General features: G+C 40.4%; 1 protein-coding gene across 2 annotated transcripts in view; it reads right to left on the reverse strand.

Annotated features, from left to right (window-relative positions):
- Positions 1-2,144: 2,144 nt before the first annotated feature.
- Positions 2,145-13,137, reverse strand: part of LOC110521746 (trafficking protein particle complex subunit 8) — an 85,260-nt gene continuing 74,267 nt past the window's right edge. For both annotated transcript variants that reach the window (XM_036969359.1, XM_036969360.1), the window contains 3 exons: positions 3,901-4,043; positions 3,542-3,631; positions 2,145-3,347 (listed from right to left, as the gene is read on the reverse strand). In XM_036969359.1, the coding sequence (XP_036825254.1) occupies positions 3,110-3,347; positions 3,542-3,631; positions 3,901-4,043 (471 nt within the window). In that variant the 3' untranslated portion in view covers positions 2,145-3,109. The remainder of the gene's footprint in view (positions 3,348-3,541; positions 3,632-3,900; positions 4,044-13,137) is intronic.

Below are 13,137 nucleotides of genomic sequence, written 5' to 3' on the forward strand. Positions count from 1 at the left end.
ACAAACTCTGTGGTTGCGTGTTCAATCCCATTGGTGGGTTTCTAACCCTATCCCAAACCTTTACCCTTACTCTAACCATTCAGAATGGGTCCCTAAAATGAATATTTTAACCCTATCCAAAACGTTAACCTTCTAAATTTGTAGAAATGGTACGATACTGAGCAGGGTGTCAAAAAGACTTTGAAATGTTATGTTTGGAGAAACGTGGATAAATATCTAATTCTACAGTGAGACAGAGCTTGTATTTATGATTATTGTAAATATCATTATCACCACTACTATTATTACTGTTAGTCCGACCATGTGTACTTTGACAATGTAAGTGATTTAACTTGCCATGTCAATAAAGTCTATTGAATTGGGAGCGTGTATGTGGGGGGCAGGGGAGGGGTGCCAGAGGAAGCATTTTTACCTGTCTGTGTATGCATGACAGTGAGAGCGGGGTTGAGTAAGGACATCTGACAGCATGAGTCTTGTCTTCATGGTCATTTTTGTCTGCTTTCAGAGGGTTGTGACTGCTTTCTCTCTTTCATGGTACATTTGCCTGTATAGTCATCCCTCATCTCCTGCTCCATCTACCCCTATATTAGTTAATATGTGAGAGGGAGAGAGCTCTGCGCCAAGCCAGTTGAGCTCTGAAACTGAAGGGTGACGCTCTGACCTCCCTGTCTGAATGAGAATCACCTGAGAGGGGGTGGGAGGCAGAGAGAGAGGAGTAGGAGCCAGGGGTGTTGCTACTCTATCTGGTCACTATAGAAAGGTAGGAAGTCAGAGTGGACAGGGAGAATGAGGGGGTTAGGAACCATTACTTAGCCTGGTCCCAGATCTGTTTGTGCGCTCTCGCCAACTCCTACAGCCAGTCATTAGCCATAACTGTATAATTTGTCTGAGTGGACAACACCCTGATCCTGTGACAAAGGCCACAGAAGTTTAGTCCAGGACAGATGGGGTTAAGATAGAAATTATAGACCCGACTGACTCACTTTCATTTTCCTTGCAGGTGAAAGAGTTTGTTGGAGCCAAATTCCCACTTTATTCATTCTATATTTATTATTTTGCTCCATTTAGATAAATATAGACTATAAGAATAAATATTGCTTCATGAATTATGGAGTATGGTTGATTAACTAATGTTTTTTTGGTTTTCTATTATGTTTATCACAGGTATTTAAAAGCATTATGGAGCCTTTCCTGGGCACTTTGCTCATTGATGGAATACAGCCTTTGAAATTACCTTTGAAATGTCTCTTTTTACATGATCTGAGCTTTGGAAATGTGTCTGACAGCAGCATCACATACCTGTGGCCTCAAGGCAAGGTTGGAATTGGATTACGAATTGCCTTTACGGGGTTCTTCCTACAACCATAAAGGGTTATTCTACTACAAGGTTAAGCCCGTAGAACCCCTTCTTTCCCTAAGAATGTAGAGAACCACAGGGGACTTTACAACTTAACTTAAGTTAATTTATTAGGTACCAACAAGATTATTAATGCTTTATTAAAGAATGGCAACTTCACGACTAAAACATCTGAATTGAATATCTCATGTTTTAAGCTTTGCCCAGATATGCATGTGTCAGCAGATCTACTAGGTTGAGTTTCTCTGTGTATCCTTGAATGTGAAAGCTCCTGGCTAGGCATACATTTTAAACACCATTTTACAATATCATTTGTAATACTTTACAAAAAGTTTTCAAATTGCATCTGTCAGACGCAATCTAAATAATTAGTATTCGGCGATTAGAGAATCCATTTGACTGAGAAACTGATACTGAGATAGACGCACATCAGTGTAAGTGTGTGTATCAGGGAGCTATACCGACAGAGGACAGCTTGACAAAGACGTCGCTACTAATGCACTTAAAACAGAGTTGGCATTGAGAGACGGAGCAGATCTACAGAGATAGGCTAATTGAGGATCGGACTATATTCACTGCATCAAAGAGAGTCATTAAGTATTTTTCCCCAAATGGCACGCTACTCCTTTTATAGTACACATTGGGATCTGGTCAAAAGTAGTGTAATATATATGGAACAGGGTGCCATTTGGAATGCAAAATAAAACTTGCCCTGAAAAGTATTACAAATCCAGACATCATCCACACATTTCACCATACAGAGACAGTTACTGTATCTCACAGCCCATATCATTGGTTACGTTTTATTTCTATTTACAGTAAATTTGTTATAAATATAATACATCATTTTCATCTGAAAAGCAGTTGAGTAAATACATACATTTAAATAACAGCTTGATCACAAGGTGGAGGAGGTCCAATGAGGGAGAAGTACAGGGAACATTTTGATTTGATTGATTCATTAGTTTGTTTTGTAGAAAATTACGTGTGTGCTCGTGGGGACTGACAGCACAGAAAATCCAGATGGACTACAGACAGGTGGGGCAGGCAGCATCAGGGCCTGTCAGTCAAAGGATTCGTTCATCATAGTATAGTGGTCAACCTCTGGTTCATATTCTGAAGGGTTTGTGATGTGCCGACAGTCTGGTCCATGTGGGGCAGTTCTTTCTACTTCCTCATCCAGGTTAATCCAGGAAGTAAACAATGCAATCACTACTGTGATATCTCAACAACAACCTGTGATTCTTTTTTCAACAGTAAAAATAAAATAAAAATCTCTGGCGGCAGACAGATGCCACCGTTACCATAGGAGACAGGTCATTGTCTTTGCTTAGAATGTCTTTGTCTGTTCTGTGTCCTTCCCTTTCACGCGCCTCCACTGAGATGATAGACTCATATGCAGAGAGAGAAAATAGTTCCTTCTTCCACATGTAAATCCATGATGTTTTGCTTTGTTGCTGGGACATAAAATAGTTAAGTCAGACCATCAAAGTGGTTACAAGCTGAACTGATGCACAATTTAACTAGAACATTCTATTTTGTTTTTACATAATTGGAAAACTGTGTCAACTTTTTAGGGCGGGGAGTAGAGTGGGTGATTTGAAACTGGGTGGAAAGATGGGATGTGGAAGATATTTCTTGCTGGGTGCTTCTCTCAACCCTGTTGTTGCCAACCAATGGGGGATTCTGGAGCCTTGCTAGTGATGATTGACAGATGGTTAATTGGCTATTGATGATGGGGCGGGACAATGTTCAGGTGCTGTTGATGATGATGATGAGTGCTGGCGTGGCCGTCTGCTGGCTGGTCTCACACATGGCTCCCTGGTCCGCCAGTTTGGCAAAGACCCGTGGCGTTCCCAGATTATAGACGCCCGCATGCAGGAAGCAGGCTCGCAGCTGCACTCGCATCACTTCTTGTGCCCCCAACTGCATTTTGAATTGTGTCTGGCCCAGCCATGTAAACGAACCATGCACCTCGAGAGACTCAGGGCTGATGGAGGGAGGAGAGGGATGGGAGAAAAGTGAGAGAGAAAGAGGGATTTACGGCAGAGGGAGAAGAAAATAGAAAGCGCATTCAAACCAGGAGGATAAATAGAATGCAGTGTATCAGTTAAACATTTGGTCAGGGACATGAGGAACAGATGGCAGATTTAACAGCACACAGTGAGTTTGTGTTATGTTTACCTTGTAGCTTTGTGGCGTAGGTCAATGATGACATCAACTTGAGCCAGGGAGCAGTTAGACAGAGTCAAAGTGACTGGAACCATACACAGACTACGGGGGGGAGAAGAGAGAGAGAGCCAAAAGAGCCATAAATATATATATATTTTTACACCATTAATCATGTCTCCTTTTCTTCACCCCATAGAACCTTTCAGTCGCATAACAACACGGAGCACTGCTGCAGTCAATGCTTGTACCATTACAAAGCTGAAGACTGTGAGCACATGTCGCTGGCTATTTTAAATTACTCTCATTATGCTATTTTTCGGTTTGATAATTATATTGTTTAGCTAGCTGGTCATGTTACGTGTGTGTGCTACCTCTTCTGATTGAAGGGATGGCTGTAGCTCTCTGGGTACTGCAGGTTGGTCTTGATGAGGTGGGAGAGTTGTTCCATAGAGGGCCGTGTCATTGGAGGCGGCAGCTCCGGTTTAAACTTCAGCAGCACCATCTCCTGAGCCTCCTACAACAGGACAGAGGAACACAAATCAGATCAGGACGCAGGAAGAGTAAACATCAACACCATTACCTCAAACATACTGCCGATACAAAGTGTATTCGGAAAGTATTCAGACCACTTTACTTTTTCCACATTTTGTTACGTTACAGCCTTATTCTAAAATTGATTAAAATATTGTCCTCAATCTACACACAATACCCCATTGTGACAAAGCGAAAACAGGTTAGAAATGTGTGCAAGTGTTAAAACAAAAATACATTATTTACATAAGTATTCAGACCCTTTATTATGAGACTCAAATTATCTACGCTGCATCCTGTTTCCATTGATCATCCTTGATGTTTCTACAACTTGATTGGAGTCCACCAGTGGTAAATTCAATTGATTGGACATGATTTGGAAAGGCGCACACCTGTCAATATAAGGTCCCACAGTTGACAGTGAATGTTAGAGCAAAAACCAAGCCATGAGGTCGAAGGAATTGTCTGTAGAGAGTCGAGACAGGGTTGTGTTGAGGCACAGATCCGGGGAAGGGTACCAAAAAATGCATGCAGCATTGAAGGTCGCCAAGAACACTGGCCTCCATTCTTAAATGGAAGAAGTCTGGAACCACCAAGGCTCTTCCTAGAGCTGGCCGCCCAGCCAAACTGAGCAATCGGGGGAGAAGGGCCTAAGTCAAGGAGGTGACCAAGAACCTGATGGACACTGACAGAGAGCCAGAGTTCCTCTGCAGAGATTGAAAAACCTTACAGAAGGATAACCATCTCTGCAGCACTCCACCAATCAGGCCTTTATGCTAGAGTGGCCACACAGAAGCCACTACTAAGTAAAACGCACAACAGCCAGCTTGGAGTTGCCAAAAGGCACCTAAAAAAAATTATCCCCATGAGAAACAAGATTCTCTCGTCTGATGAAACCAAGGTCTGGAGGAAACCTGGCACCATTTCTACGGTGAAGCATGGTGGTGGCAACATCATGCGGTGGGGATGTTTTTCAGTGGCAGGGACTGGGAGACTAGTCAGGATCGAGGGAAAGATGAACAGAGCAAAGTTCAGAGATCCTTATTGAAAACCTGCTCCAGAGTGCTCAGGACCGCAGACTGGGGCGAAGGTTCTCCTTCCAACAGGACAACAACCCTAAGCACACAGGCAAGACAACGCAGGAGTGGCTTCAGGACAAGTTTCTGAATGTCCTTGAGTGGCCCATCCTGGAGAGACCTGAAAATAGCTGTGCAGCGACACTCCCCTTCCAACTTGACAGAGCTTTAGAGGATCTGCAGAGAAGAATGGGAGAAACTCCTCAAATACATGTGTGCCAAGCTTGTATTATCATACCCAAGAAGCCTCGAGGCTGTAATCGCTGCCAAAGGTCCTTCAGCAAAGTACTGAGTAAAGGGTCTGAATACTTAGGTAAATGTATGCAAAAATGTCCAAAAACCTGTTTTTTGCTTTGTCATTATGGGGTAGTGTGTGTAGATTCATGAGGGAAAAATCTATTTAATCCATTTTAGAATAAGGCTGTAATGTAATAAAAATGTGTAGACGGTCCAGAGGTCTGAATACTTTCCGAATGCACTGTACATCTCGGAAGTCTTACTACAGAACAGAGGAATATACTTACACACCATTAGTGGCAAGAGAAAGTTTGTGTACCCTTTAGGATTTTCTGTATAAATTTGACCTAAAGTGATCAGATCTTCATCTTAGTCCTAACAGATTAAGCAAAACTTATTAAACAAATAAAAACAATTGGAGGAATTGGCATGAGTAATCGAGTACTCAAACTGATAAAAAATTAACCATAACCATCTAATATTAATATATATAGAGTACGGTGTGGCAACCAGTGGTAGAAAAAGTACCCAATTGTCATACTTTAGTTAAAGTAAAGATACCTTAATAGAAAATGACTCAAGTATAAGTGAAAGTCACCCAGTAAAATATAACTTGAATAAAACTCTAAAAGTATTTGGTTTGAAAAATACTTAAGTATCAAAAGTAAAAGAACGTATAAATAATTTCAAATGACTTATAATAAGCAAACCAGATAGCGCCATTATGCTTTTTTATTTATTTACAGAAAGCCAGGGACACACTCAACATTATTTACAATTATAAACTGGGTGGTTCAAGCCCTGAATGCTTATTGGCTGACAGCCGTGCTAAAACAAAATACTTATTTGTACTGCTCTAATTACATTGATAAACGGTTTAAAATAGCAACAAGGCACCTCTGGGGTTTGTGATGTGTCCTTAGCCGTGGTATATTTGCAATATACCACACCTCCTCGGGCCTTATTGCTTAAATGAAGCACAAGTGTTTAGTGAGTCCACCAGATCAGAGGCAGTAGGGATGACCAAGGAGGTTCTCTTGATAATCACGTAACAATTTTCTGGTCCTGCTAAACATTCCAAATGTAAAGAGTTATTTTGGGTGTCAGGGAAAATGGAATAAAAAGTACACAATTTTCTTTAGGAATGTAGTGAAGTAAAAGTTGGCAAAAATATAAAAGTACAGATACTGCACTCTCCCACTAAAGTGCTCATTCATGGTTTTGTTTGTTGATGTTTAAGAATTTCCCACTATATATCAACATTATCACCAGTAGTAAATGTAGGCTACCATTAATCATTGCCATTTCCCCATTAATCTAGAATGTTTGGTTGTGGTCATTTCTGTTTATTCAATGCATTAATACTGCATACCGTTCTCATTCTCGTAGCGTACACGTTTGGAGAGCTCGCAAACGGCACAGTGATAATGAAGTTGTGGTTTATTTAATTATATTTATCAGTTAATGTAAATTGTGTGAACACACACACACAGACTACCTGGCCTAAGCGCCAGTATAGGCAGTCGCGTTAGAGTTCCTAAATCTGCATTTTCAAAACGCAAACCATCAAGAAAAGCCATGTTATAAACCATTTCACCTGCGTTTTGTATTGAAAGTGTGTGTTTTTCCAGTTGAAATTTAGCCAATTATTACCCAGAGGTAAATTTGGAATTTACATAATGAACTCTCATTCTCCTGGTATGCCCGGCTGGGTGGGCATTTCGCTTTTACCTTGCATTGGTTGTTCGATCAGTCCCCTTTGTGCTTGGTGTATCCAGATCGTGTAGAGTATCTGGCAAATCAAATATGGCTTGTAGAGATGACATGGGGAGCTAGCTTTCTTTGCAGTCTCTGTCTGATGAAGAGTCCAGAAGAATTTAATGGAATTTTGGAGTTGAAAGGAGATAGTTCCTCAATGCGGAAAAAAGCGAAAGCATTAAAATTGGGTGTTGGAGTTATTGCTACCGGATGGGGAGGACAACAGTCCATTTCTGGACTATCTGTAGGTGAAAAGCTGTTCTCCTTTTTCGAGCGATACGTTCATCCTAGGCTGCTTGTCATTTCATATTATTCATAATAATTCCTCTTTAGCTCTTGGAGTCCCAGGAAAAAAGGTAGACTAGGCCTACAATAGCTTGTTGTACACTTATTTGGGTCATTGTATTTACTACTACAGCTTGCTTGCTGAATGTAAAATAGAGAAACCAAAAGAACAAGAGCGTATTCATTACGCAGATTCTGTTGCAAAATGTTGTTTTTTTTATGAAGCGGGACCTACCTGAATTTGTCCAATAGAAACAGATTTTGGTCAGTCAGTGTGAGAGCAAGATGGTGTGATCAAAATACACCATGAGTACACTAATGTACTTTTCTGGATGTTGTAAATGATTGAGAATAGACCCATAATGGAACCAAATGGTTGCATAATCAGGCAGAGGCTTTATGGTACTCCCTTATATAGCGCCATTCTTGTGTATTTTATTCCTCGTGTTACTATTATTATAATTTTTAAAAATTGGAAGGTCTTGCAAGCAAGCATTTCACGGTAAAGTCCACACCAGTTGTATTCGGCGCATGTGACGTTTAAGCGGTTCTTGTCTTTACTGTAATCAGAGGGTTAATATCAATACTATACATGCTAGTATTTTTATTTTCAGAAGCATTAATGTGTTCAATTCCAAATTGTTTACATTGTCAACTTACCACACAGCACTGACACACACGTACTCCATAAGCTATGTGACTTTTTTTTATCCTTAGGCGGTTGTTGTCTATTAAATGTTCTGTCTTATGTCATGTTTTGTGTGGAACCCAGGAAGAGTAGCTGAGGATCCTAATAAATGTGATTTAAAAAAGTATAATTTAAAAATGTACCTACATCACTGCAGCCCTAGCTAATAAGTGTGCACTCACTTTATAACAATAATACATTCCTAATTGCACTGTGTTGTAGCCTAGGTAGAATAATATTAGTCTAAAAATCTAGGCCTAATCAATAGTGGAGCTTTGCTGCCCAACTACTGCAGAGCATAGCCTGGAAGAACGCACAGATCTGCCATTTCATAATCTGTGAAAAATAAAATCCTTGCACTTTGACAGGTAAATATTTATAGAGCTAATATTTAGCTAATGAGTGGCCTAATATTTAGCTACACAACTCTCATCCAGCTATTGCCGTGCACGATGGTGGTCTCCGTTTTGCTATGTGACCCCTACAAGTGTCACGGGACTCGTCTGAAGGTAGCCCATACAATTGAATGGATGTATGGAGGTAGTTTTGTGACAACAAAATAAAGGGGTTAAAAGGTGTCAAAAAAAATACATCCTGAGCTTTCTTATTCCTTTTTATTTAATTTTAGACTGTCTTTGCCATTTATGTGTTATTCAAATTGTTTTTCTATTGGCTAGAGTAGAAAGGCCAAATTCAACATTCTATCAAATAATAAAAACATTCAAATGTATACCTAAAGTCGAAATCAAATAGCTAAATGATACATGGTATGACCATTTTAAAACAATTCTAGATGTTTGCGTGAAGTTAATCTTGCATTTTACCGGATAAAAAGGAGGCGACACCGAGAACGTTTTGTTGTAGCCTCTAACTTTCTCTCTCAAATATTCATTCAAGGTTTTTCTTAAATCGTGCCATTTATCAGGATTCATTTAGAAGTGTTCAAAAACATCTTATCTACTCACTTTAAAATATTTTACTCACCATTCAGTTACTATTGGGCAAAACAACTCATGACATGACCAAAACAAACTGCAAATGCATCAAACAAGTTTGAAGAGTCACAAGCTTGATGTAGTCATTGTGTGCTGGGAATATGGGGCCAAATACTTAACTTTTGACTACTTTAATACACTTTGAGCAGATTAATCTAGAGGTTCACGTACCTTTTCCAACAAATAGAATGTTGGATCAATTTAATCAATAATGAAAAGTAGAATTGTTTGTTATTTTGTTTAACATCAGGTGCACTTGATCTATTATTAGTACTTAGATGAAGATCTGATTTTTTTTTTTAGGTCAAACGTTTGCAGAAATACAGAAAACCCTAAAGGGTTCACAAACTTTCTTAATAAAGTCAGAGACCATTATGTCAAACATAGTTACCTTTATAAACAAGCAGTGTCACCAGAACAGCTTCAGTGCACCTTGACATAGATTCTACAAGTCTGGAACTCTATTGGAGGGACGTGACACCATTCTTCCACAATAAATTCGATCAATTGGTGTTGTTGATGATGGTGGTGGTGGAAAAAACTAATCTCAGGCACCGCTACAGAATCTTCCATAATTGTTCAATTGGGTTGAGATCTGGTGGCACACACCACCAGAGTCGTGGACACTGTTGCTTTGCAACGGCTTGTCTTGGAGGAAGGTGTGTGTGAGGGGAGAGTTAAAGAACAATAATACATTTTTTTTTTTAAAGTCTGGCAATGTGGATGTGGTCAGGCCGGGTGAGTGGGTGGAAGAGGGAGCAAGGGGAAAGTTATTTTTAGACAGGCGTGAGGATCTCATGCTAAAACCAAATCAAGCACCACTTCCACAGGAGGAAGACAGACAAGAGATGGAGACTGCTTGCATCGGGCAGTGGGTACAGTTTTAGTCTGTTCCTTACAGATGTACACTTAAACCCACTACTGTGTGTGGGAGGGAAGTGAACCGCTGTGATGTGCATGTGATCGTGTATGGTAAAAGTGAAAAGAAAAAAACTTCACTGATGTATTTTGTAAAGTGTGATAAGGTGTCACTTTCTCTCACACACAATTAATGGCTTGTTTCATCACCCTCCGATATGTCTTCATGAAGAACAAGAAGAAAAAAAAGACACCAGCTTTAATCTTTGCTGAATGTGACTTTGGGCCTGTGATGTATGTATGTATGAATGTATATGAGAGAGAGAATATTTCAATGACAAAAATCTGGATCCGGAGCCAAATATCACCTACAGAACCAGTCAAAAGTTTGGACACACCTGCTAAATTGTTCTTTATTTTTACTATTTCTGCATTGTAGAAAAATAGTGAAGACAAATTCTAAATAAATCACTGACAGTGTCACCAGCAAAGCACCCCCACACCACCTCCATGCTTCACGGTGGGAACCAGACATACGGAGATCATCCGTTCACCTACTCTGCGTCTCACAGACACGGCGCTTGGAAACAAAAATCTCAAATTTGGACTCACTCATCAGACCTAACGTCCATTGCCTGTGCGTCTTTGCCCAAGCAAGTCTATTCTTATTGGTGTCCTTTAGTAGTTTCTTTGCAGCAATTCACAGTCTCCTCTGAACGGTTGGATGTTGAGATGTGTCTGTTACTTGAACTCTGTGACAAATTTATTTGGGCTACAATTTCTGAGACTGGTAACTGAAATAAGCTTATCCTCTGCAGCAGAGGTAATCTCTGGGTCTTCCTTTCCTGTGGCGGTCCTCATGAGTGCCAGTTTCATCATAGCGCTTGATGGTTTTTGCGACTGCACTTGAAGAAACTTTCAAAGTTCTTGAAATGTTCTGGATTGACTGACCTTCATGTCTTAAAGTAATAATGGACTGTCGCTTCTCTTTACTTATTTGAGCTGTTCTTGCCATAAAATGGACTTGGTCTTTTACCAAATAGGGCCATCTTCTGTATACCACCCCTACCTTGTCACAACACCACTGATATGTTCAAGGAAAGAAATTCCACAAATGAACTTAACAAGGCACACCTGTTAATTTAAATGGATTCCACGTGATTACCTTATGAAGCTGGTTGAGAGAATGCCAAGAGTGTGAAAAGCTGTCAGAGGCAAAGGGTGGCTTCTTTGAAGAATCTCAAATAGAAAATATACTTTGATTTGTTTAACACTTTTTTTGGTTACTACATGATTCCATGTGTGTTATTTCATAATTTTTATGTTAAAAATAAAGAACAACCCTTGAATGAGTAGGTGTGTCCAAACTTTTGACTGGGACTGTATATAAACATCCATCTGTATAGTAGGCCTATAACAGCACATCAGTAGAGTATGGAGCTGAGGTACTTTACTTAGTCTGTATGTAGTCTAAGACTTCTATGTCCCTCAATGCCCTCCACTGGCCACTCTCTGGAGACAGCTCTCACTCTCAGTAAAGCAAACCATCAGCCATCCCTCTCTCCACCTACTAAACAAGTCATCTGACCTTCCTTAGTCGTTTAAGCAGAGATGGAGGGAGCCACTGTCCATCTCTGCACCAATCACTCCTGAAGGGCATTCCTCTCTCCGTAATCACTGTTAGACAGCATGACATCATCAACATACACACACACACTCCTTAAACACCCTGGCAAAATGCAAGATGTGTGTGTGAGATGGTAAGTGAGTATGTTCATGAACATGTGTGGCAGTTAGTTGGATATACTTGACATTGCTAAGCTCATCCTTGACTACTGCTGGAGAGAGAAACATTTTGAAGAGCGCAAGCGTTGGTTGGTTCACTGTCAGCATTGAGAGCGTCACTAATAAAACATTCAACAATCTTAAAGCTATATCATTCCAGCTGAGTACCAAGGTGGTATGAAACATCAACCTTATTGATCCTTAGAGACTAAATACAGTCACCAACATAGGACATATACAGCAAGAACAATATAAAAAGGTATACATCAGAATGATATGACGTCAATACAAACCTATTGAATACATTTCTATAGACGTCATATACTGTACTTTGACTAGCCATCCATGCGCAAGTACAGTGCATTCAGAAAGTACTCAGAACCCTTGAATTTCTTCACATTTTGTTATGTTACAGCCTTATTCTAAAATGTATTATATTAATTGTTCTCATCAATTGACACACAATACCCCATAATGACAAAGTGAAAACAGGTCGAGAAATGTTTGCAAATGTATAAAACCATTTTTTTTTTTACAAAATACCTTATTTACATAAGTATTCATATACTGCTATGAGATTTGAAATTGAGCTCCGGTGCATCCTGTTTCCATTGATCATCCTTGAGATGTTTCTCCAACTTGATTAGAGTCCACCTGTGGTAAATTCAATTGATTGGACATGATTTGGAAAGGCACACACCTGTCTATATAAGGTCACACAGTTGACAGTGCATGTCAGAGCAAAAACCAAGCCATGGAGGTTGAAGGAATTGTCGATAGAGCTCCGAGACAGGGTAGTGACGAGGCTCAGATCTGGGGAAGGGTACCAAAACATTTCTGCAGCATTGAAGATCCAAGAACACTGTGGCCTCCATTCTTAAATGGAAGAAGTTTGGAATCACCAGGACTCTACCTAGAGCTGGCCACCCGGCCAAACTGAGAAATCGGAGAAGGGCCTTGGTCAGGGAGGTGACCAAGAACCCGATGGTCAAGCTGACAGAGTTCCTCTGTGGAGATGGGAGAACCTTCCAGAAGGACAACCATCTCTGAAGCACTCCAGCAATCAGGCCTTTATGCTAGAGCGGCCAGAAGGAAGCCATTCCTAGGCAAAAGGCAAATGACAGCTCGCTTGGAGTTTGGCATAAAGCACCTAAAGGACTCTCAGACCATGAGAAATATTGGTGCCCTGAATTCCAAGCATCACGTCCGGAGGAAACCTGGCACCATCCCTACGGTGAAGCATGGTAGTGGCAGCATCATGCTGTGGGGATGTTTTTAAGCAACAGGGACTGAGAGACTAGTCAGGATTGAGAGAAAGACAAGCAGAGCAAAGTACAGGGAGATCCTTGATGAAAACCTGTTCCAGAGCACTCAGGACCTGACTGGGGTGAAGGT

This window comes from Oncorhynchus mykiss, chromosome 30 (assembly GCF_013265735.2).
Source record: "Oncorhynchus mykiss isolate Arlee chromosome 30, USDA_OmykA_1.1, whole genome shotgun sequence".
Taxonomy (NCBI): domain Eukaryota; kingdom Metazoa; phylum Chordata; class Actinopteri; order Salmoniformes; family Salmonidae; genus Oncorhynchus; species Oncorhynchus mykiss.